Below are 27,463 nucleotides of genomic sequence, written 5' to 3' on the forward strand. Positions count from 1 at the left end.
GGATAGAAAATTAATGCACAGAAATCTCTTGCATTCCTATACACTAATGATGAAAAATCTGAACGAGAAATTAAGGAAACACTCCCATTTACCATTGCAACAAAAAGAATAAAATACCAGGAATAAACCTACCTTAGGAGGCAAAAGACCTGTATGCAGAAAACTATAAGACACTGATGAAAGAAATCAAAGATGATACAAACAGATGGAAAGATATACCACGTTCTTGGATTGGAAGAATCAAAATTGTGAAAATTACTATACCACCTAAAGGAATCTACAGATTCAATGCAATCTGTATCAAATTACCAATGGCATTTTTCACAGGACTAGAACAAAAAATTTTACAATTTGTATGTAAAAGTCTTTACAAAAGACCCCGAATAGCCAAAGCAATCTTGAGAAAGAAAAACAAAGCTGGAGGAATCAGGCTCCCTGACTTCAGATTATACTACAAATCTACAGTAATCAAGACAGTATGGTACTGGCACAAAAACAGAAATATAGATCAATGGAACAGGATAGAAAGCCCAGAGATAAACCCACACACCTAGGGTCATCTTTGACAAAAGAGGTAAGAATAAACAATGGAGAAAAGATAGCCTCTTCAATAAGTGGTGCTGGGAAAACTAGACAGCTACATGTAAAAGAATGAAGTTAGAAGACTTTCTAACACCATACACAAAAATAAACTCAGAATAGATAAAAGACCTAAACATAAGGCCAGACACTATAAAACTCTTAGAGGAAAACATAGGCAAAACACTCTATGACATAAATCACAGCAAGATCTTTTTTGACCCACCTCCTAGAGTAATGGAAATAAAATAAAAAACAAATAAATGGGACCTAATGAAACTTAAAAGGTTTTGCACAGCAAAGGAAGCCATACACAAAACAAAAAAAGCAACCCACAGAATGGGAGAAATTATTTGCAAATGAAGAGACCAACAAGGGATTAATCTCCAAAATATACAAACAGCTTATGCAGCTCAATATCAAAAAACCCAAACAATCCAATCAAAGAATGGGAAGAAGATCTAAATAGACATTTCTCCAAAGAAGACATATGGATGGCCAAAAAACACATGAAAAGATGCTCAGCATTACTAATTATTAGAGAAATGCAAATTGAAACTACAGTGAGGTGTCACCTCACACCAGTCAGAATGGCCATGATCAAAATGTCTACAAACAATAAATGCTAGAGAAGGTGTGGAGAAAAGGGACCATCCTACACTATTGGTGGCAATGTAAATTGGTGTAGCCACTGTGGAGAAGAGTATGGAGTTTTCTTTAAAAACTAAATATAGAACTACCATATGATCCAGGAATCCCACTCCTGGGCATATATCCAGAGCAAACTATAATTTGAAAAGATACATGCACTCCAATGTTCATTGCAGCACTATTTACAATAGCCAGGACATGGAAGCAACCTAAATGTCCATAGACACAGGAATGGATAAAGATGTTGTACATATATACAATGGAATATTACTCAACCATAAAAAAGAATGAAATAATGCCATTTGCAGCAACATGGATGGAACTAGAGATTATCATACTAAGTGAAGTAAGTCAGACGAAGACAAATATCATAAGATATCACTTATATGTGGAATCTAAAGAAAATGGTAGAAAATTTGAAACTTATTTACAAAACAGAAACAGACTCACAGACTTCAAAAACAAACATATCGTCACTAAAGGGGAAATGTGGAGGGGGGATAAATAATGAGTTTGGGATTAACACATACACACTACTATAGATAAAATAGATAGTCAACAAGGACCTACTATATAGCACAGGGAATTTTACTCAGTATTCTGTAATAACCTATATGGGAAAATAATCTGAAAAAGAATGGATATATGTGTACGTATAACTGAATTACTTAGCTGTACACCTGACACTAACATAATATTGTAAATCAACTACACCCCAATATAAAATAAAGATTACATTTTTAAAAATCCAGTACTTATCAAATTAAAAACTCTCAAACTAGGAATAGACGGGAACTTCCTTCTAAGAATAATCCACATATAACATCATGCTTAATGGGAGGGAGACTGCATGCTTTCTTCCTATGACTGGGAACAGGGCAAGAATGTTTGCTCTTGCCACTGTTATTAAATACTGCCCTGAAAGTTCTAGCCAGTGTAATAAGCCAAAGAAAAAACTAAGTTATACCCATTGGTAAGGAAGAAATAAAACGCTATATTCATAGTGACATGATTCTGTATTTAGAAAATTCCAAGGAACCCTTTAAACATCTACTAATAAACAAGTTTAACAAGATAGTAGGATTCAAGATAAATATATAAAACTCAATTGTATTTCTACACACTAGTAACAAACAATCAAAAATAAAATTAAGAAAACTATTCCATTTATAACAGTATCAGAAAGAATAAGATATTTCTGAATAAATTTAACAAAAGAAATGCAAACCTTGTACACTAAAACTAGACATTGTTTAGAGACAATAGCAGTCTAAATTCCATGTTCAGATTGAAAGACTCAATATTGTCAAGATGGCAATTCATCTTTTAAATGCAGGTGACAATTTCCCCCCAACTGATTGATAAAACTCAATGCAATCCTAATCAAAACCCGGCTGATGTTCTGTGGGGTTTTTTTGGTAAAAATTAACGAGTTCATCTGATATTTATATGGAAATGCAAAGGACTTAGAGTAGCTAAAAAGTCTTGAGAAGAGCAAAGTTGGAGGATTTATGCTAACCAATTTCAAAACTTACTATAAATTCGTAGTAATCAAGACAGTGTGGTGTTTGTGCAAGGGTAAGCACATAGATCAGGGGAACAGAATTGAGAGCCCTGAAATAAACCCTTATACTTATAGTTATTGATTTTCAACTATAGACTATGAATCATTTATCTTCTATTCCCAGGACCCACAGTCAGTCTCTGGCACCTGGTGGGCGCTCAGTGGAAGTATCACGAAGGTAATGAATTTTACGTGCTCACCTTCACCTACTCAGAACTAACCAAATCTGGGACCGAGAGGTTTGCTGCACTTCAGATGGAGGAAAAGCACCAAGAACAAAGGGCACTCCTAATCTTGTGTCCATCATCAGAGGTGTCTCCTCTGGCTGCTTAGACAGACCTGTCTATGGCAACTGCCAGGCAAGTTTCGTTGCCTTAGGACAATATTTAATAGCCAGAAGCTCGTCCTTGGTGGTAAAGTAAGCTGCATCAGAGTTAACGGTGCTGTTCCTGGCATGTTCCTCAGAGCCAGTAGTGTAGCAGGTTTAACATCATTTGACACATTCCACCTGGTCACGAGCAAGAATAAAATGAAAGATGTGAAAAATACTTCTGAAGACGGAGAAATACTTCCATCTCAAAAGCTTAAGAATGTTGCTTTTAAAAAGAATTTAACTTTAGGAAGTACTCAGGAAACTGTGCTATTGAAGCTATTTAAGTACAAACGAGAAGACAGGGATGGGGGACTTCCCAGGTGGCGCAGTGGTTAAGAATCTGCCTGCCAATGCAGGGGACACAGGTTCGAGCCCTGGTCCGGGAAGATCCAACATGCCGCGGAGCAACTAAGCCTGTGTGCCACAACCACTGAGCCTGCACTCTAGAGCCCTCGAGCCACGACTACTGAGTCCATGTGCCTAGAGCCCGAGCTCCACAACAAGAGAAGCCACTGCAATGAGAAGCCCATCCACTGGAATGAAGAGTAGCCCCCGCTTGCCGCAACTAGAGAAAGCCCACGTGCAGCAACGAAGACCCAGTACAGCCTAAATACACAAATAAACAAACAAATAAATAAATAAAATTTTAAAAACAAACAAAAAAAGAAGGCAGGGATGCTTCAGAAAGGAAACACCAAAGACAGTAGCCTTAAGCAGGGAAGTTGAGGTCCACGTGCACTGAGACACCCTCCGCATAGCTGAGGCTGTTACTGGTGATAGGACACAGGAATCCGTTGTGCACTCTGCTCCTCATCCAACATGGGACCCAGTCAAGACTGATTGACAGGAAGGTTAGTGTGTTTCTGGGGCCGCTGTGGAGCATGTGTCAAGGGACGCCAACACCAAGTTCTGTAGCAACATAAACAAAAGTGAGAAAGAAGAGAGGAAGGAAATAGGGTAAGAAAAAGAGAAAGCAAAGGTGGGGACAGATGGAGATGGGGTGAGGGGGAGGGGAGGGGGAGGGGAAGGGGAGGAGGAGGGGAGGGGGAGGAGGAGGGGGAGGGGGAGGGGGAGGGGAGGGGAGGGGAGGGGAGGGGGAGGGAGGGGAAAAGGGAGACAGGGAGAAGACAAAAGAATACATGTAATCTTAGAATGCGCTCTTAGAATTCCATTCACTGCAGCTGACAGTTGCCTTACTTAAGAAGGAGAGAGAAGACACCAATAATATAGGATTGATATTTACCTTCTGAATCTTTGTTGTAGAAAACGCCATGTGGATGCAAGGAGTAGGGTCGGGAAGCAAAGTTCTTTAAATGGATGACAATCACATCACCCACTTCAGCTCTCAAGATAGGGCCCAAGAATCCAAGCCAGGGAGGTTTGGGGATCTCCGTGGAATAGGTCTCATCTGTGTAGTGTCTGTAAACAGCCTTTTTGTAAATACCACCTATCCTGTTGGGTCCTCTTTTGAGAAATAAGGTTGCAAGTCTAAAAGTAAGAAGGAAAATATTTTATAATTGAAATTAAAAGAGAAATCCTAATAGTCCATAAAGTCCTAAAAGTCCTAATAGTCCTAAAGTCCTAAAAGTCCACTAAGTCCTAATAGTCCATAAAGTACTTGTAAGCATGATTTCTCATTTGGTGTTCACAAAAACCCTTCAGCCTCTGTAAAGTTGGTAAGATTATCCTCAATTTATTAGTGAGGAAATGGAGCCTAAGAGTTAAGTGACAAGCCAGAAACAAATAGTATTCACAACCAAACTAAAACAAAACCAAAATCTTCTAAAGTCACACTGTCCATTTGTCCCTTTTCATTCAACAAACACTTATTATGTACTTACCGCATTCTCAGTAGGAGTCTATGATCTAATAATGAAAAAATTAAGTAACTACTCAGAGCAATATATGATTAAGCAAGTACCAATGGAGTGGTTGATGCAATGGATATTGGCTCAGTTTTTCTAGGAATATATTTGTTCACAGAAGGAAAAGATTGCTGTGAGTCAAAGAGGTCAGAAAAACCTCATATAAAATGCAGAAATTAAGGAGAAGTAGGATTGGATAACAAAATGGAAAAGTTGAGGACACTAAGCAGGGACAGAGCATGAGCAACAAGGAGGAAGAAGTATGGGTGATGTGGGGGGAAAGCAAGTTATAGGCTGGGGCAGAGTTCTGGAAGGTGAGTAGCGAGAAGTATGGACGTGTGTAAAATCTGGGGAAAGACTGATAATGAACTTTATCATATGGTTATCATAGGTTGAAGAATTTAGAATTGATCTTGGAAGAACTGAGGACTCACTGAGGTTTTCCATACAATGTGTGACATGATAATCAGTATTTAGGAATGATCCTTATGGCAGTGGTATGAAAGTTTTAGAGGAGTCAGGCAAAGGGGATAGCAAAGATGGGGGGCAGGGAGGTTGTCAGGAGATTAGGAAGGTGTGATGCAATAGGAAAAAAAGGGATGGATGTGAAAAAAACAGGATTCTAGGACTTAATATGACCAGATGCCCTCCTGTGGTGAGAGGGAGACTCAGTCCCAGGGTTTGGGAGCCTGAGACAATAGCAACACTGGTGACACTATTTTGCAGGTGGTCATACCATCTTCTCCCGGGAGGTGGAACCCCCTTCCCCACTCTCAGTCTATGTGATTAGTGCTCCAATCCCAGAAGTATTGGCTTCTGCTTGAGCAATAGCTCCTGGGTGCAGCCATTCCAATGAAGCTGAGTCAACAGACAAGTCCCACTCTGGCACACACTCCTGCACACGTGCATGCATTACTTCTCAGTCATTCAACAAACTGTAAGTATCTCAAGCCCTGTACTCAGTCCTGGGGATACAGAGAAAAAATTCAAAGATTTGAAGGAGCTCTCATTCTAGAAGGAAGAGTTATTGAAACCAAGAAGGACTCTCTGGGGACTTACCAGTGACAGACCCCTGGTGTCCCCCACCTCTTGTTTGTAGAAAAGCTTTAGCCTCCTGGGCCTTCCCCAGGTTCCAAAGAGCAAATTTAATCAGAGAAGTGAGAAAATGTAGAAACAAAGGAAAACAGTCAAGCAAGACAAAAGAATAGTTTAGCCATAAAACAAAGTCAAGGACTTTTAGTTCCTCGCCGGGTGCTATAGAAAATACCCTGAGCCATATCCTTGAGTTGTTTTGCAGATACTAAAACCCCCACCAGGAGGAAGAAGTTAACCACATGCTGACCGCCAGCACGTCAACCCCAGTCCAGCTGGAACCAGAAGGGTGATGATGTTGACTCCCGAAACACCACCATTACCTCACCACCAACCAATCAGAAGGATGTACACAAGCTGATCACACATCCCTCGACCTCACCTTTAAAAACCCTTCCCTGAAAACCACTGGGGAATTTGGGTCTTTTGAGCATGAGCTGCCTGTTCTCTTTGCTTGGCCCCATGTTGAGTGCCTTGCAATAAATGCTGTGCTTTCCATCACCACAACCGGTATTAGTAGATTGGCTTTGCTGTGCACTGGGTACGTGGATCCACATTCGGTGCAGTAACATTATGAGAACACAGGCATATAATCTTGAGTGTAAGACAGATCAGATGAGGTTTCCTAGATGAACTAATGCCTAAATGTGGTCTCAAAGAGCAAAGAAGAGTTACCCAAGCAAAGAAGATGGAAAGGACTGATAGAGCAGACATTTTACCAACTCTGCACCCACACTACATTCTTTGGTCTAAGAGGATACCTTTCCCATTCTCATTCTATATATGCTTTGGGTGGGGCACCACACCCACCTGCAGCAATGGAGCAAGTGACTCACCCTAAACTATTAGCACACTAAGCCCCCTCATACATTGGTGGAGGGAAGGCTTGTGATCCAGGCCTGGACAAATTGGTGTAATTCTTCCCCCAACCAAGCCACCCAGGACCACAGTGATTAGTTCAGGGACAGCTATAGAGTGGCTGATTGCTTCAATCCGAGGGAAACTAGGGACTTGTGAAGGATCTCTTTTTTTGTGCACTTGGTACTGGGGATGTGAGTCTAGAGCTTCTGGCAACCATATGGCTAATCCAAGGAGAGAATCTCCCAGAAACTTCTATGAGGGCTAGGCCAGTTGGATGTAAAAGACCTTAGAAGATCTGCTCTATGACATTGCAACCCAAACAGTTGTGAGGCAACTCCAGACTCCCAGCTTCCCCCAGAGTGCCCTGCACCAATTCTCCCCCTGCCTCATCCCTCCCAGTATAGGGCACACTTTCTCCCTTTGATTCCTCTCCCTCATCTGAGTCAGAACCCTAAGCAGATGCCATGATTCAGGTATCCTTGTCCTGTCCCAGGTCCCAGCCTCAGACATCAGTACGCAGAGATATAAACCCTTAGATAGTTGGGGTTCAGTCTGTAGCTGGACCCAAGCCACATTCCCATTCTGTCCAGAGACAGACCCAGGAACAGTGGTCCTCCTGAGGTAGACATATTTCCTGGACCAGAATATACAAAGTTTATACCCATGTATGACTGTCTCCCCATGATAAGACAAGCACTTGACAATTTACATGACTACTGTGGATAGAGATCAAAAGGAACACCCTCCCTGACCCTGCAATAGGGTCTGTCTATCCCATCAGTGCACGTCACACCTTTGAGAACTCTCCCAGAGTTCTCACATGCATCTCCCCTATTTCAGTCCTGTGATGAGCTTGAAAACTGTTCTGCTGACTTTCAACAAGTACAGATTGAGGACCTAAAGCATGTGAGGTGCAGGGCTAGGTGTTGCTTAGATAAAAATATGAACAGGACTCAAGGGACAAAGACAGTATTGGCTGCACGAGATGAATAAGAATTATAAGAGGAGAACAAAATGCCCTGAGAATTTAGGAGAGAGGGAGAGACGATGGGCTCTCCAAGTGGAAGAGATGGCTTGAGCAAGGGGGTAGGGGAGCAGGAGAGGAATTAGAGGTCAGTACTCAATGGGAGTGAAATTGTAGTGAACTGTGAATGCTGGATTAAGGCTTTAGTATATATTATATCTACAATTAATAGCCCCTGAAGATTCTTGAGCAGGAAATTTGACCATATACTTGTTTTGGGAAGACAATTTTGGTAGAACCCCATATTTGACTTCTCTTCATCGTACCCACCTATCTGATTTTGCCCACTTGCTTCTGCTCACTTGATCAAACTCCTTCCTGAGCTTCCACCTCTGAATACCAAGCCTACATAGCTGACCAAGGCTCTGTTTACCTTCATGGTTGATTTGGGGGATTTTCTTCCTTGGTGTCTGACCTGAGCTGACCTGACCTCAACTTAGCTGAGCCTCCCTTTCCCGGTGGCCCAGATATGGCATCTGCTTGCCCTGTCTGATCTGGTTCTTTCTCTGGCCAACTTGGGAAGTTTCACTGTCTCTCTTTACTTCAACATCATGTTTTCCCAACTTTCCTCCCCTCTTCTTTCCTCTTTCTGGGTCCTATCTCAGCAGAGAATTCCTTTTTTTTTTTTTTTTGGCTGCACTCTCTTCGGCTTGTGGGATCTTAGTTCCCTGAACAGGGATTGAAACTAGGCCATGGCAGTGGAAGTGCTGAGCCCTAACCACTGGCCTGCCAGGGAATGCCCTAGAATTCCTTTGTTGATGGAGCCATACCAGGTCTGATAGTCTCTGTATCAACAATGGATTTCTGTTAGCTTCATTAAGCAGGACAGATCAAAAAGCAAAATAACAGGTATTTTCAGGGCTTCATGTTCATCTCCTTGAAGACATTATCAAATGATCATATACCAGTGACTCAGTTACAAGCTCCCAAGCAGTTCCTGCAACAAAGCTCCCAGCAGTCTCTAGTATGGATGGTAGTTTTGCCTACCCTGCAGACTTTTCAGGATGATGGAGCCAGAGATCAACGTGCTCCTCTACTCTGCATGCAGCCTTTCCTCCAAATAAGGGTTGAACAAATGTTTTTGCAGATATCAGTTGAAGGAGTCCCAAATTATTTATCTGCCCAGAACACCAGATTACTAGCCTGCCTAGGCACGCTCATGTGCTGACCCCACCCTGCCCTTTGTGTGGAGTCAGTATGGGGGGAGGTTCCTGGGACAAAGGAGGAAGCCGTGGTTCAGGCCCCCACGGAGAAGCCAGGGATGGGCCTGACCAGAGAAAGGCCAGTGCTCCAGGAATCACAGGGCCAGTCCTCCCAGAGGCAGCAAAGCTCTCTCTCCCCCAGATGCCAGGCTCAGCTTCCAATCCAGATAATGGAACTGAGAACACAGGAATCCGGACAAAAGGGTCAGAGAATTATAACAATGATCTTGGTAGCAAAAGCCTGGAAAGACAAATTTCTACAGCTGGTGACTGGGAAAATAAATTATGGCACAGTCATACCACTTAGCCATACAAAAGACTTAGGTGTTTCTACAGGCAGCAAGATGGCATAATCACCAAGATGCTAAATGGTCAGAGCAAATTGCAGAACAGCATGTAAAGTATGATCCCATTTGCGTGTGTGTTTTTAACAATGTACATATACATGCAAAGAAAACATTTGGAAATACGGCCAGGGAAACCATAAAGTGTAGTTTCTGGGACATGGGACTGAGGCCACAGACAGGAGCAAGAAGGGACGAGAAGTTTACTATTACTCACCCTCTACCGTACTGTGGGAATGTTTTACTCTGTATCATTGTACTTACTTTCATAATAAAAACAAGCTCACATTTTATTTAGACAAGAGGGTCCAGGCTGTTTGGCTACTGAGGGGTCAAACTTCTCTTCTTGTGTGCCTTCCACCTCTGAAAACACAGCTGCCACCACAAAGTGTGCTGTGAGGGTGAGAGCTCCTTCCCCACAGGGGAGATTGGCATCCTGACCAGGGAGCACAGCACCTGCTCAGCCTCTGGTTTGACAAATCCAAGTCCACTATCTAAGCATCAGGACCGAGGTCTTGGGGACACTTGGGTCTGTGCACACGAGGTCTTCTACCTCTGTGTATCCACTGAGCCTACATGTGTCTGCCCAGGAGCAGGAGTTCACTTCTTCTGCTCTACAAGGCAGAAGCCTACATTTCCGTGTGCAAGGGAATGGGACAAAAAGTCTGGATGCCTGACAATGGGGCTTTATGATAGAGGCTCTTATGTTTCCCAGCCTCACTTGCAGCTTGGATGGTCATGTGACATAGTTCTAGCCAATGAGATGTAAGCATATATCACTCCCTGGTACTTCGCTGGACTCAGCTAGTAGAGACCCTTTCTGTCCTTTGTTCTTCCCATTATCTATGCCCCAAATGAAGACATGACCACTGGAGCTTTAGCAGCCATCTTGAGAGAATGAGGAAGAAGGTCACAGCCTAGGGATGGTCAAGTGGAAAGCCAAAAGAACCTGGGACCCTGAAGTTGCCAACCTCTGGACTTCTTTTGTGTAAGTCAATAGACTTAAGCCAGTGTTTTTTGGGCTTAAGAAAACAGTGTTTTTCTGTTAACTAGCAGCTAAATACTAGTCCTAATTGAACAGAATGTTCAGAAGAAGAAGGAAGAAGAGCAGAGGAAGAACTGAGTCATCCTCAGGCTGGCTAATTAGTCCCAGAGTAGGCAGAGTTGCCTGGTTTTATACTGGTCACCCAGTAAGTCAATGACAGAGCAAGGATTAGATTCAGAATCTCTGGTGTCCTCTCTAGGTTCAGCCTGAAGTGTAAAAAGCTATAATGAGATTATTCATAGGAGCTTGTCATTCCAACAGGCTCTGTGGGAGAGATGGACATCTGAGCCTCCTCACTTCTCTACTTCAGGGTCCCAGCATGTGTGTCCATGCATGCACACAAATATACCTACATGGAAATGTGTACTGAGCAAGAGTTCCTTACCATGAGTTGTCTGGCAAAGCCACCTTAACAACAAGCGAGCATATCGGAGGGAGGGGAAGTGTTCGCTGCCTTCCTACAACGCATTGCATATACTGCATATTTTAGTACTGAGTTATATGTTAACTTGTTTTGTGCATTCATGGATGTGTGTCATTCTTATCACCTAAACAGCCAATGGTCACTCCAAGAGAAAATTAGGTTTTCTATCATAGTTGTTCCTAAATGTCCACCCATGTACCAACAATATCAGAATTATCTGGGACATTTCCAAAAAATGTCACGCCCCATTTCAGGGCAATTGAATCAGACTTTCTGCTGGCAGGACCTGTGATATCTTTATTTTTCCTCACCAAACAGTTCCTACAACAGGGCATTCTAGTGCTTGCCCATTCTGATTTTTCTTTCCTCCCATGAAAAGGGGAGATTAAAGAGCTTTCACAGTTAGGTGGGGCTATGGGATTTTGGCAAACAGGCTATGAGTGGAAGTAATATGTGTCACTTCTGAACCAGGGCATTTAACTGCCATTGCAAGACTCCTAACTTCCTCTGCTGTAGGGGAAGCCTCCAATGAAGATAGTAAGATCTCAAGATCCAAGCAGCCTGGCTGCTAGTTTGTTTGGGGAGGACAGCTGTCCTGGAGTCATTGGTCCTCTGTGAACCAGAGTGGATGAGAAATACACCTCTGTGATATCAAGCTCCTGAGATTTGGGGCTTGTTTGTTTCTGTAGCACAACCTGACCTATTCTGACTAATACAATTCCAATGTGCATGCAAGTTTGGAAATCACATTTCTGTAGTACTTAGCATAAAACCCATAGTAACTATTTGAAATCATAGGAACTGTTTAAACCCATAGGAACTATAGAAAATGGAAAAGATAGGGGAGAGAAGCAAGAAGAACTACAAATCTGCAGCCTGTGAAACAAAAACCACATTCATAGAAAGATAGGCAAGATGAAAAGGCAGAGGGCTGTGTACCAGATGAAGGAAAAAGAGAAGACCCCAGAAAAACAACTAACTGAACTGGAGATAGGCAACCTTCCAGAAAACTAATTCAGAATAATGACAGTGAAGATGATCCAGGACCTCGGAAAAAGAAAGGAGGCAAAGATCGAGAAGATGCAAGAAATGTTTAACAAAGACCTAGAGGAATTACAGAACAAACAAACAGAGATGAACAATACAATAATAGAAATGAAAAATACACTAGAAGGAATCAATAGCAGAATAACTGAGGCAGAAGAATGGATAAGTGACCTGGAAGACAGAATGGTGGAATTCACCACTGCAGAAGAGAATAAAGAAAAAAGAATGAAAAGAAATGGAGACAGCGTAAGAGAACTCTGGGACAACACTAAACGCAACAACGTTCGCATTATGGGGGTCCCAGAAGGAGACAAGAGAGAGAAAGGACCCAAGAAAATACTTGAAGAGATTATAGTTGAAAATTTCCCTAACATGGAAAAGGAAATAGCCACCCAAGTCCAGGAAGAACAGAGAGTACAATACAGGATGAACCAAGGCACATAGTAATCAAATTGGCAAAAATTAAAAACAAAGAAAAATTATTGAAAGCAGCAAGGGAAAAATGACAAATAACATACAAGGGAAATCCCATAAGGTTAACAGCTAATTTCTCAGCAGAAACTCTACAAGCCAGAAGGGAGTGACATGATATACTTAAAGTGATGAAAGGCAAAAACCTACAACCAAGATTACTCTGCCCAAAAAGGATCTCATTCAGATTTGATGGAGAAATCAAAAGCTTTACAGACAAGCAAAAGCTAAGAGAATTCAGCACCACCAAACCAGCTCTACAACAAATGCTAAAGGAACTTCTCTAAGTGGGAAACACAAGAGAAGAAAAGGACCTACAAAAACAAACCCAAAACGATTAAGAAAATGGTAATAGGACATACATATCGATAATTACCTTAATCGTGAATGGAGTAAATGCTCCAACCAAAAGACACAGGCTTGCTGAATGGATACAATAGCAAAACCCATATATATGCTGTCTACAAGAGACCCACTTCAGACCTAGGGACACATACAGACTGAAAGTGAGGGGATGGAAGAAGATAGTCCATGCAAATGGAAATCAAAAGAAAGCTGGAGTAGAAATAATCATATTAGATAAAATATACTTTAAAGTAAAGAATGTTACAAGAGACAAGGAAGGACACTACATAATGATGAAGGGATCAATCCAAGAAGAAGACATAACAATTATAAATATATATGCACCCAACATAGGAGCACCTCAATTACTAAGGCAACTGCTATAAAAGAGGAAATTGACAGTGACACAGAAATAGTGGGGAGACTCTAACACCTCACTTACACCAATGGACAGATCATCCAAACTGAAAATTAATAAGGAAACACAAGGGTTAAATGACACAGTAGACCTGATAGATTTAATTGATATTTATAGGACATTCCATCGAAAAACAGAAGATTACACTTTCTTCTCAAGTGTGCACAGAATATTCTCCAGGATACATCACATCTTGGGTCACAAATCAAGCCTCAGCAAATTTAAGAAAATTGAAATCATATCAAGCATCTTATCTGACCACAACTATATGAGAAGAGAAATCAATTACAGGGAAAAAACCTAAAAAACACAAACACATGGAGGCTAAACAATACATTACTAAATAACCAAGAGATCACTGAAGAAATCAAATAGGAAATCAAAATTACCTAGAGACAAATGACAATGAAAACACGACAATCCAAAACCTATGGGATGCAGCAAAAGCAGTTCTAATAGGGAAGTTTATAGCTATACAAGCCTACCTCAAGAAACAAGAAAAATCTCAAATAAACAATCTAACCTCACACCTAAAGGAACTAGAGAAAGAAGAACAAACAAAACCCAAAGTTAGCAGAAGGAAAGAAATCATAAAGATCAGAGCAGAAATAAATCAAATAGAAACAAAGAAAACAATAGCAAAGATCAATAAAACTAAAAGCTGGTTCTTTGAGAAGATAAACAAAATTGATAAACCATTAGCCAGACTCATCAAGAAAGAGAGGGAGAGGATTCAAATCAAAAAAATCAGAAATGAAAAAGGAAAAGTTACAACAGACACCGCAGAAATACAAAGCATCCTAAGAGACTACTACAAGCAACTCTATTCCAATAAAATGGACAACCTGGAAGAAATGGACAAATTCTTAGAATGGTATAACCTCCCAAGACTGAACCAGGAAGAAGTAGAAAATATGAACAGACCAATCACAAGTAATGAAATTGAAACTGTGATTAAAAATCTTCCAACAAAAAAAAGTCCAGGACCAGATGGTTTCACAGGTGAATTCTATCAAATATTTAGAGAAGAGCTAGCACACAACCTTCTCAAAGTCTTCCAGAAACTTGCAGAGGAAGGAACACTCCCAAATTCATTTTATGAGGCCAACATCACCCTGATACCAAAACCAGACAAAGATACTACAAAAAAAGAAAATTACAGACCAGTATCACTGATGATTATAGTTGCAAAAATCCTCAACAAAATACTAGCAAACAGAACCAACAACACGTTAAAAGGATCATACACCTTAACCAAGTGGGATTTATCCCAGGGATGCAAGGATTCTTCAATATATGCAAATCAATCAATGTGATACACCATATTAACAAGTTGAAGAATAAACACCATATGATCATCTCAATAGATGCAGAAAAAGCTTTTGACAAAATTCAACACCCATTTACGATAAAAACTCTCCAGAAAGTGGGCATAGAGGGAACCTACCTCAACATAATAAAAGCCATAAACGACAAACCCACAGCAAACATCATTCTCAATGGTGAAAAACAGAAAGGATTTCCTCTAAGAGCAGGAACAAGACAAGGATGTCCACTCTCACCACTATTATCCAACATAGTTGTGGAAGTCTTAGCCATGGCAATCAGAGGAGAAAAGGGAATAAAAGCAATCCAAACTGGAAAAGAAGAAGTAAAACGGTCACTGTTTGCAGATGACATGATACTATACATAGAGAATCCTAAAGATGCCACCAGAAAACTGCTGGAACTAATCAATGAATTTGGTAAAGTTGCAGGATAGAAAATTAATGCACAGAAATCTCTTGCATTCCTATGCACTAATGATGAAAAATCTGAAAGAGAAATTAAGGAAACACTCCCATTTACCATTGCAACAAAAAGAATAAAATACCTAGGAATAAACTTACCTAGGGAGACAAAAGACCTGTATGCAGAAAACTATAAGACACTGATGAAAGAAATTAAAGATGATACAAACAGATGGAGAGATATACCATGTTCTTGGATTGGAAGAATCAATATTGTGAAAATGACTATACTACCCACAGCAGTCTACAGATTCAATGCAATCCCTATCAAATTACCAATGGCATTTTCTATGGAACTAGAACAAAAAATCTAAAAATTTGTATGGAGACACAAAGACCCCAAATAGCAAAAGCAGTCTTGAGGGAAAAAAATGGAGCTGGTGGAATCAGACTCCCTGACTTCAGACTATACTACAAAGCTACAGTAATCAAGACAATATGGTACTGGCACAAAAACAGAAACATAGATCAATGGAACAAGATAGAAAGCCCAGAAATAAACCCATGCACCTATGGCCAACTAATCTATGACAAAGGAGTCAAGGATATAAAATGGAGAAAAGACATTCTGTTCAATAAGTGGTGCTGGGAAAACTGGACAGCTACATGTAAAGAATGAAATTAGAACACTCCCTAACACCATACACAAAAATAAATTCAACATGGATTAGAGACCTATGTAAAACCAAACACTATAAAACTCTTAGAGGACATAAATCACAGCAAGATCTTTTTTGATCCACCTCCTAGAGTAATGGAAATAAAAGTAAACAAATGGGACCTAATGAAGCTTCAAAGCTTTTGCACAGCAAAGGAAACCATAAACTAGACAAAAAGACAACCCTCAGAATCGGAGAAAATATTTGCAAACGAATAAACGGACAAAGGATTAATCTCCAAAATATATAAACAGCTCATGCAGCTCAACATTAAAGAAACAAACAACCCAATCCAAAACTGGGCAGAAGACCTAAACAGACATTTCTCCAAAGAATACATACAGATGGCCAAGAAGCACACGAAAAGCTGCGCAACATCACTAATTATTAGAGAAATGCAAATCAAAACTACAGTGAGGTATCCCCTCACACCAGTTAGAGTGGGCATCATCAGAAAATCCACAAACAACAAATGCTGGAGAGGGTGTGGAGAAAAGGGGACCCTCTTGCACTGTTGGTGGGAATGTAAATTGATACAGCCACTATGGAGAACAGTATGGAGGTTCCTTAAAAAACTAAAAATAGAAAAAAAAAAAAAAAAAAAAAAACTAAAAATAGAATTACCATATGACCCAGCAATCCCACTACTGGGCATATACCCAGAAAAAAAACATAATTCAAAAAGACAGATGCATCCCAATTTTTATTGCAAGACTATTTACAATAACCAGGTTATGGAAGCAACCTAAATGCCCTTTGACAGATGAATGGATAAAGAAGATGTGGTACATATACACAATGGAATATTACTCAGCCATAAAAAGGAACGAAACTGGGTCATTTGTAGAGATGTGGATGGACCTAGAGACTGTTATACAGAATGAAGTAAGTCAGAAACAGAAAAACAAATAATGCATATTAACGCAAATATGTGGAACCTAGAAAAATGGTACAGATGAACCAGTTTGCAGGGCAGAAATAGAGACACAGATGTAGAGAACAAATATATGGACACCAAGGGGGGTAAGTGGTGGGGAGTGGGGGTGGTGGTGTGTAAAAAAAAAAAAGGTAGGGGAGGGGTGGAAGTAAGAGAAAGTCTTTCCACAGCAAACCACCCCTAACAATACATAATACATATGTAACAATAGGACAGAAGCTCCAGCTCTTATGAGTCTTAGAAGATGCAAATCTTGCCCAAGGAACAAAGCAGGTGGGTGACTTCAAGGGGCCATCCACAGGAAGTGGCCTCCGGTTTAGCTTGAATGCACTCATTAGAATGCCCAAGTTGTTGGGTTGTATATTGTATTTTTATTGTAGCTGCAGGGTGACCCCACTCTGAGTGACTGAGTAATCACCACGCCTCAGATTCATCCTCAACCTACATTCCAACATTTTGACTCAAGCTGAGGACGTGCCTATTTCCTGCTGTGAAGGAATCCAGTGGGGTTGGGAAGTGTCCCATTAGCTACTGCTTTAAAGAAAAAACGTTTACATTGCCAAGGCCAGGGGCAATACCGTGAAGGGAGACACCTTCCATAGGCAGGTGAGATCAACCATTGTCAGAATGAACCTGCCTGTGGAAATCCTCTAACCAGTGCAGAGGTGGGATGCCAGTTTAGATTCCGAGGGCTTCGTAGCTCACTGGGGCTATGCAGCTCACCAGCACCTCCGCCCCCCACAACCTGGATCTTTTAGTGGGATATTTTTTTCCCTTCCATTCAACCATCGAGCAGTTGTTGAACCTCTACTGTATATGGGACATTAAATTAGAAACTGGAGTCAAGATGTATAATTCTCAGTCCTTGTATTCAAGAGATTTCCCATCTGGTTGGGAAGATAAAACATAGGCACTGGTGAATAAATAGCAACACCGAGTTTTCTATATTAAGGGACAACTAACCATATAGAGCCCAAATATCTGAGCATGTGTTGGGGGGATGCAGGATGAAGACAAGTTGCAAAGTAACATCAGCAGAGGGTGTGGTCAGAGCAAACATGTGAGATCATGTAGTCACAATAAGGACAAATGGTGTTGTCTGAGCTTGAGATGGGCTGAGGTTCACCAATGAGAAAACAGGACTAGATTGGGACAAGTGCCACGTGGCAAAAGGAAGGGTGAAGATGGCAGTTTCGAGTTGCAGCTCGGGCACAGCCAAGCCCTTCTTAATCAGGTTAATAGTTTTTGAAGCTATCCCATCCAGTGATGCGCTCTTCTACACCTTGCTCACCCTGGTTTCCCCCTGGCATCCCCTAAGTCTTGAGTTCCCCCTTCTCCCACTTCATTTCCACAGAAGCCCCTCAGGCGCCAAATACACACAGTAAAGAGAAAAGAGAATGAGCTTGAATTCCAATGCCTGCCTTGATATTGTGAGGTCTTGGGGAAGTGACTTAACTTCTCTGAACCCCAGTTTCCTCGGCTGTAAACCACTGACCATGGCAGAGCCACTGTGAGGGGTAAATGAGATGTGGAACCCCATGCACAGTGTCCGGGAGAGTTAGCGCTCAATCAGTGGGAGTCAGGGGAGTTATGATCGTTTCTGGCAGAACTCTAACTAGAAAAGAGGAAAATGTGACCATCTGAGGTCTCTTTCCCATGGATATCCTGCTCTCCAGAGAATCCCTCAAGACAGGAGGGCTACCATGAAGACAAACATTTCCTGAGCGCTAACCCAGTGCCCGGCACCACATCTGAGCATTTACACATCTCCTGATACCCACCCTGTGGTGGGCTGATGATGGCTTCCAAAGATAAATTGACATCCTAATCCCATTATTTGGAGAAAGAGTCCTTGCCGATGTAATTAAGTTAAGGATTTTGAGATGAGGAGATGATCCTGGATAATCCAGGTGAGTCCTAAGTGCCAGCAAAAGTGTTCTCATAAGGAGGAGATAAGACACACACAGAGGAGAGGGTGATATGAAGACGGAGGCAGAGATTGGAGTGATGCCACCACAAGCCAAGAATTGTCAGCAGTCCCCAGAAGCTGAAAGAGGCAATGAGTGGATTCTCCCTTAGAGCCTCCAGAGGGAGTGTGGCCCTGCCAACACCTTCATTTCAGACTTCTGATCTCCAGGATTGGGTGAGAATAAGTTCCTCTTCTTTTAAGCCACCTAGTTTTATGATAATCTGTTCCAGCAGCCACAGGGGATGAATATACCTTCCCCCCCATGCAAGGACTGTCATTATCCCCATCTCATTTATGAGAAAATTGAGGCAAAAAAAAGAAGAAGAAGAAGAAGAAGACGACTCAACTACTTGCCTAGTAAATGGAGCAAGAATTCTAAGCTTCTCAGTTGATGCCAGAGCCCCACACTCGCCAGGAGGCAAGGCTGCCTTGGCATCTTGTTAGACCACTTGGACTACACTTGGCTAAGGAAAACTTCCCTGGGCCTCCTGGTCCCCCTGACCAGGGCAGGAGATCTGTCACCCCTATACATGGCAGGGAAAGCTTTAATGACAATTCCTGGAATATAGTAAGGACTCAAGGACAGCTACTGTATTGTCTTTGAGTTCTCTCAAACCCCACAGACCTTGGTGTCCCACTACCCAGAGGTGAGAAAGGGAAGAGGGGGACTAAGATGGTGTTCATGAAGGATGGGGAAAAGGGAGAATTAGGGAGGGGAAGGTGGCAGGGACTGCCAGCTGCCTTATATTCTTGCTCCCTTTCTTAGTAACAGAATCAAACCCTGCTTTTATTCAGGTCAAAAAAAGCACAAAACTAAAAGACTATATTTCCACACCCTCTTTGTGTCTTTGAGTATCCAATGAGATGTAAGTAGAATTGGTTGGGTGGGGTTTTCATGAGAACCCTTTAAAGGGCTGATGCAGCAGGAATTATGTCCCTTCTACCTTTCCCCTTTCTCTCTTCCTTCTTGGATAACAGGCATGAGGGCTGAGTCCTAGCAGCCATTTTGTGACCATAAGCTTCCTTGAGGAGTAAGGTCACATCCTAAGGATAGTGGGTCAGAAATATAGAATGCCTCTGAAATCCTATCATGCCAGCTGTGCCACCAGCCTTAGACTGGCCACCTCTGCATTTCTTTCATAAGAGTATATCAAACCCTAATTTATTTAAGCCACTCTAGTCTTGTCTTTACTGGCAGCCAAAAGCAATCATTAACTGATATAGTAACCCCAAGAGATTCCCAAGGCATCAGGCCCAACACATGATTTTTTTCTGCTGATAAGACAGAAGTTGAGATTTGAAAGTCATCATCTGTCTAAGACCAAGCGCTAATGAGGTGAGATCCCTCTCTTTATTTCAAAGCTTATAAAAGCCTTTCTCTTCCTCTACCTGCTTCCCTTCAGTTGGCTCTTCTTTCAGGTAAACATACAGGGCCTTCCCCATCCTAGGGCCTGCTCATAGCGGGTGTTCAAAACCCTTTGCCATCAACTGGGCTGCCACAGTGATATGGCTGGGTAAACTCCCTTAACAGACCCTAACTTGGGGTTTGAGCAGTCATCAGTTTCACTCGTGTCCAAGTATGGGTCTGCCCGTGAGTTAGCACCCACGAAGACCCCTGCATTTCACTGGGAAGAAAAACGACCTGCATGTGTGTTGGTGGCCTAAGGAGATCTTGGTGAGAATTGTAACTTTAAATAAGGTGATCCACTCTGGTTCCATTAAAGACCAGGCTTTACCACTGAAGCACAGTCACATCTTAATTAAGCACTTTATGAGCAGGACTGGCAGGAGTGAATCAAATGCTAACACCGTCCCCAGGCAAGTCAAGGAGCCCTATGTCCCCATTAAGCCCAATGGTGAAGAGGAGGAATATATTCATCAGGAGAAAAATTTTCTAAATAGAATGTAACTCCTAAATTCTATACTTTCTAGGAAACATCCATGCTTATAGTCTCAATTATGTTTTTGACTCCTATGATCAAGAAAAGGTACCAAGTTGGAAAGTTAAATGGCACCATCTGATGGCTATCATACCTTGGTGAAATGATTTCAATTTATTTCTTATCTCATCCTTGTGAATCAGGATTTATTAGGCTCTTGGCACTGCCTAATTTTGGTTTCCAAGATTTTTTACATCACTGAAACTTTGGCACTCACCTTTCTTTCCCCCTAATTTTTGCCCATTCCCCTTATTCAAAGATAAAGCAACCAGAACAACTAAATTGACAGTGATCAGTTCTTACTTTTTTTGTGTGTGTGTGATCAGTAAATAGCAATTTTTTAAACATCTTTATTGGAGTATAATTGCTTTACAATGGTGTGTTAGTTTCTGCTTTATAACAAAGTGAATCAGTTATTCATATACACATGTTCCCATATCTCTTCCCTCCTGCATCTCCCTCCCTCCCACCTTCCCTATCCCACCCCTCTAGGCGGTCACAAACCACCTAGCTGATCTCCCTGTGCTATGCTGCTACTTCCCACTAGCTATCCACTTTACGCTTGGTAGTGTATATATGTCCACGCCACTCTCTTACCTCGTCACAGCTTACCCCTCCTCCTCCCCATATCCTCAAGTTCATGCTCTAGTAGGTCTGTGTCTTTATTCCTGTCTTACTCCTAGGTTCTTCATGACCTTTTTTCTTTTTTTCTTAGATTCCATATATATGTGTTAGCATACGGTATTTGTTTTTCTCTTTCTGACTTACTTCGTTCTGTATGACACACTCTAGGTCCATCCACCTCACCACAAATAACTCAATTTCATTTCCTTTTTATGGCTGAGTAATATTCCATTGTATATATGTGCCACATCTTCTTTATCCATTCATCTGTTGATGGACACTTAGGTTGCTTCCATGTCCTGGCTATTGTAAATAGAGCTGCAATGAACATTTTGGTACATGACTCTTTTTGAATTATCGTTTTCTCAGCGTATATGCCCAGTAGTGAGATTGCTGGGTCGTATGGTAGTTCTATTTGTAGTTTTTTAAGGAACTTCTGATTCCAAATGACCGGCCTTTCTCAGTCCTCCATGGGTCACTGTCACTGACAAACTCTGTGTAGGGAAGAGGGGTTATTTTACATATGCTGGGCCTTCCTCTCCACCAACAGAGCACTCATCCTCCAGCTGCAGAGGTGACTGGTATACATCAAACCACTAGAGAGCAAAGCAGGGAGAAGGAAACACTGTGTCCAAGGCCAGATAAAGACACCAGATAAAGCCCCATGAGGGGTTGGGAAGGAAACTGATCAGAATAAGCCAGGGCTGTGGGGAAAAACTCTTTGGGTGAAGTGAAGAATTGGAGACCATTCTTAAGGAATAGGGAAAAAATGAATGGGTAAATAAAAATATAGAATACTTCAAAAATTGTCACATATCCCCACTCTCGGGATTTCTTCAACTCTGATTTCTAGGCTGAACATTTGCAAATCATCTCTCTCCTTGCATTGCAAAAAATCTTTCTAGAACTGGCAAGTAAGGTAAGATGTTTTTCATTTGGTTTTGAAAATTATGTCTAATGCCTTAGAATTATACTTCTCAAGTGACTTTAAGGATTGTGTTTCAACTCCCTTGTTATACAAAGTAAGGAAATTGATGTTCAGAGAGATTATGTGACATGTTCAAGGTTACACAGCAGGTTGGGGGCAGAGCAAGGACTAGAAGTCAGGTCTCCTGGTTTCTAGTCTAGGCTCTTTCCACTCATAATGGAATACTAGGCACCCGGCTGTCTTGAACTTCTAAATATTGGGCACTTTCTGGGTGTGAATAACTAACCAGCAGAGAGTCCTCAGAAGTGCTGTCTACTCATCCTGCAGAAGCTAAGAGGCATGGTCACATCACCCAGGATGATTCGTTCCTCTGGGGGAAATGGCACAATGCAGAGCACACATAGTGAACTCCATACTTGTCCCATAATCGTGACATCTTCACATATGTCACCTGTGGCACCCATGACACTTGTGAACAATGGCACCTGAGACATGTGTCCTGTGGTCTTCAAGCAAGAATCGGCAGCCAACCACAACCGTACCTTCTTAGAAACTTGCCCTGAGCCACTGGCCACATGAGTAGCACTTCCTGGCATGATTGCTGCTAAAAGCCAGCACGCATCACATCCTCACTCAGGCTCCCTTTTAAGAGTCAGGAGTCTGCCCCACATAAACATTGCTCCTTGACACACCAGAAGGGAACCCTTGGGGACCTTGGCATTCCAGGTATGACATCTAGTATGGCAGCTTCTCCTAAAGGGATGGAGTACTCCTCTATGGAACCACAGCATTGTTAAACCACCTTACCCTAATCTGATGACAAACTGTGTTTTACCTATTCTCTTTTTTTTTTTCTTTTCTTTTTCACCATAACTATTTTCATACATTTTATTGTAATTTCTTCAAAGCACCATCTTCTGGCTGAAATGATCAAAAGAGATCCCCTAACTTCTTCCTGCACCCAGCCTTGTGAAAATGGCATTTTCGTATTTGAGTATTTAAAGTACTCTGGGTTTTTAAACAGACTCCCAGACATAGAAAACAAACTTATGGGTACCAAAGGGGAAAGGTGGGGCAGAGGGAGGGATAAATTGGGAGTTTGGGATTAATATATACACTATATACACACTACTATATTTAAAGTAGATAACCAACAAGGACCTACTGTATAGCACAGGGAACTCTGCTTAATTCTCTGTAATAACCTAAATGGGAAAAGAATTTGAAAAAGAATAGACATCTGTATATGTATAACTGAATCACCTTGCTATACACCTGAAACTAACACAACATTGTAAATCAACTATAGTCCAATATAAAATTAAAATTAAAAAAAAATAAAGTACTTTGGGTTTTTGAATGAACCCAGGTAACTGGTTTGGTCACTGACACCAGTGATCATTTTCAATGTCTTTCTGGAAAGAGTGACAAGTGAGACTAAACCTGCCCTTGGTAAAGAATTGGGTCTTTCTAGAAAGTTCTTATTAATGGAATCCCTGACTTCCCTCAAAGTTGAGTTTAATTCAATGGGAAAGGAACACCTTTGCCAGGAAAAGGTTGCATCGCGAAAAAATATTGGCTCTGAAGTCAAAGTAATGTGAGTTTGGTGCTGCCTTTTACATTATAAACAAGTACTTAACTTCAGAGCCTCAGCTCCTTGTTTGTAGAGTGGGAATATAACATCTGCGAGCAGTAATGAATTAAAAGTCTCTGGTGCAATCACTGGGTCAGAGTAAATGCTACCAAACAGCTATACTGGCATGGGCATTTTAGGAGAAAGATAGAATTCTGTGCATATGGAAATGTGTCCAACATCACATTGAGTTTAAAGACTACACTCACTACCCTCAATGCACACATCTTGAATATTTTCCCATCCAATAGCTGCTCACAATGATCATTTTTCTATTGATGCCTTTTTGAGGACAGCAGAGCTCTATTTTCAGGGAAAGCCCCTGGCAGTTAGGAGAGCCTTTCAACCCCATATCCATGTGTCACAGTACAAACTACAACCATCAATTGTCAGCAGATGTGAGATTGAAAGAAGTCAAGAGCATTCTCTGGAAATAGCCCCTGGACATTAAATTTCCTGGTACAAAGCTTAAGGAAAAGTCTTTCTTGGTAGCCTGGCTGGCAAGAGCATCATCCTTTTTGAATAAACAAAACATGACTATGCCTCTTTTGTGTTGTTAGAAAACCTGGAAGCCGTGTGTCCAAGCCAACTGGGTCTTTGGTCTTTCCCCAGGGCAGGGGGACCTGGCATTTAAAGACCTGCTGGCAGACCCCATGAATCTTAGCAACTAACCTCATCTTTTAAAAATGGAACTTGGATTTGAATGCACTGGGCTCTGCCTATCAAGAAAGGAGCAAGCATCCGAATATATGACTATTTGCCAAAACATCTCAAAAGATGTTCTAAGAACTACAACGTCGACAATATGCGCGGCAGTTCTGTAGCCAGAAGGTGATTTCAGAGGGAACTTCAGGGAGCAAATGAGAGATTTAAGACACAGCACTCTGGGAGGAAGAGGGGTAACAAGCGCTATTTTCTGCAAAAATAAAAAGTCAGGGACATAGAAGACTGCAGCATCATCTCACCCAGCTATGCGCTGGGCTCTGGAGATAAATATTGCCCTCAGATTGAATGAGCTGGGGCTGGAACAAACCTCTCACCAGCAAAATAAAGCCATTTCTAAGTGGACTCAAGGAAACTCTTAAAATACCAGCCAAATCTATTATAACTGTCCCCCTTTTTTAAACGTTACAAAACAAAATGTAACTACCTAGAGCATACTTATCTCTAATTATGATGTTTCATTCCAAAAATAAAAACCCAGAAAACATTATGTGTTTTAACAGTGAAGAATTCTTGAAATTTCTCAAATTTTTATCCCAAGTTTTAACTTTTTTTTTTAACACAGTGAGTCCAGAACCCCTGGAAGTTCTTAGTGGTACCTAGTGAAACGTGTCCATATAAAGAGTAAGCCATTATTCAAAACACATGGTTTTGTACATGGCTCTTCACAGACGAGGCTGTGAATAGATGGAGCTAAGAATGTCTCTTCCAAATTACACACTCGCCCATGCAAGGGCTCTCCAAGCAAACACAAAACCCCTCCTGTTGATTTAGGTCAACTCACCCCCACTGTAGCCACCCAAGGTATACAACCTTCCCCAAGCAGATTCAAAAAGGAGCCAAACCTGGGAGTCTATGGGGACCCCAATTTCACTCACTTGTCTTCTGCGAAACTTTTCCCAGTAATAACGTTCTTTCCTTGGGGTACATAGTTCCAGTATTCTTCCACAATCCCAATGTGGTATGTTCTGGTAACTGCGCCAACCATCCCAGACAGACCCAGGAATGTAAGGAGAAGGATGCAGCCAGCTGGCCGCTTCTGAGGCATTTGTGGATGTAACTCAGGCAAGCAGTCTGCACAGGAGACAACACTGCCTGTCCCTCCCCCTCACTCAGAGCTAGTTATAAATAAGGAATGCACAAGGTTCAGCTCCTCCTACTTAGGTAGTTTGGGGTTGGGACAGAGGCTGACAACTTGTATAAGCAGAGCAAGCTCGATGGGGTAGCTGTTATGATGACCAAACTTTTGCCAGCCATCCTAGTAATGTAACTGGCTTATTTATTTACTCTCCAAACCAAACAGACTTGTTTCTGTAAGGTTTTGTGCTCTGCTCTGACATTAGTCTTTCATCTTTGCCAGGAATGTCAGTACAACAAGTTGGGCTGATGGCTTCCCCCTGCTTTCTCTTTTTTTCTCTACACCTATTACAAGAACACATTAAAATTGGAAAACTGGGTGGGTCTGCGTGAAGCATCAGGAAATAATCCCAAGCATTAAAGAAGACTTCATCTCTGTCGAAAAGGCAGAGGGAGTGATGTAATCACCCTCCACCTTCTCCAACTTTCATGAGGCTTTCATGTTTCATGAGGCTACATGAAACAATCAACTCACATCATACAGTTTATAACAACATTGTAAAACCTCACTAATTCTCCATGGCTCATGCACCATCTTCCCCAGATGCTCTCAAATCCCATCAGCAAAAAAGGCACTCAATCGCCCAGTTCAGCCAAAATTTTAGAGGCCATCACCCCCAAGGGCAGAGAGCTGTCTTTCTTAGAATGAATGAAAATAATAAGGAAGAAGTACCCTTCAGGCACATGAAGACAAAATTCAGTAGCAGGTCTTAGGGTCAAAAAGGCGAAGGGATGCTCATTCTTCTATTTATTCTAATCTGTGACCTAGAATCTCCGTGTTGAAAGAGACCTCATCCAACCCTGGAAGAGAGCCAATCTGATTCCCATGCAGAGTTGCTCTTGAGGCAGCAGCCATGGAATGAAGGAGACAGCCTCCTGGCTGGGCTTTGAGGTTAGACAGACCTGTGTCTGAATCTAGTCCTACCAGTTACTAATTTAGTGGCACTGAAGAATAACTTGACTTCGCTAAGTCTGGGTTTGTAAAATGGGGATGGAGGGATTGTTAAGAAAATTTAAAGGATGATATAGGAGCAAATCCAGGTGAGTTTGGGCTTGATAACTTTTTAGATAAAACAGCAAAGACATGATCCATGAAAGAAATAATTGATAAGCTGGACTTCAAAAATAAATTTCTGCTCTGTGAGAGTCAAAAGAATGAGAAGAAAAGTCACAGACTGGGAGAAAATACTTGCAAAATACACATCTGATAAAGAACTGTTATCCAAAATATACAAGTAACTCTTAAAACTCAGTAATAAGAAAACAAACAACCTGATTAAAAAATGGGCAAAAGACCTCGACAGACGCCTGGTCAAAGAAGATATATGGTTGGAAAATAAACATATGAAAAGATGCTCCACATCATATGTCATTAGGGAATTAAAATGACAATGAGATGCTACTACGCACCTATCACAATGGCCGAAATCTGGAACACTGAAAACACCGAACACTGGTGAGAATGTGGAGCAATAGGAACGCTCATTCATTGTTGGTAGGAATGCAAAACGGTACAGCCATGTCAGGACACAGATTGCCAGTTTATTATAAAACTAAATGTACAGTGCATGTTAAATACCTTCAACTGTACCTCCGTAAAACTTTTTTTAAAAAACCCTAAAATTTTGCCATATGATAGCAATCACATTCTTTGGTATTTACACAAAGGACTTGAAAACTTATGTCTAGACAAAAACCTGCCCAGAATAAATGAACAGTAGTTTATTTATTCCATTATTCCAGATAATGGAATATTATTCAACAAAGAAATGAGCTATCAAGCAACGAAAAGACATGGAAGAACCTCAAATGCATATT

General features: G+C 41.4%; 1 protein-coding gene across 2 annotated transcripts in view; it reads right to left on the reverse strand.

The window, feature by feature from the left end:
- The window catches only part of HEPHL1 (hephaestin like 1), a 93,369-nt gene extending 67,813 nt beyond the window's left edge, over window positions 1-25,556 (reverse strand). For both annotated transcript variants that reach the window (XM_065881883.1, XM_065881882.1), the window contains exons 1-2: window positions 25,387-25,556; window positions 4,411-4,655 (exon numbers count right to left, since the gene is read on the reverse strand). In XM_065881883.1, coding sequence (XP_065737955.1) covers window positions 4,411-4,655; window positions 25,387-25,556 — 415 coding nt within the window. The remainder of the gene's footprint in view (window positions 1-4,410; window positions 4,656-25,386) is intronic.
- Window positions 25,557-27,463: the final 1,907 nt, after the last annotated feature.

The sequence above is a fragment of the Phocoena phocoena genome, chromosome 8 (assembly GCF_963924675.1).
Source record: "Phocoena phocoena chromosome 8, mPhoPho1.1, whole genome shotgun sequence".
Lineage (NCBI taxonomy): Eukaryota > Metazoa > Chordata > Mammalia > Artiodactyla > Phocoenidae > Phocoena > Phocoena phocoena.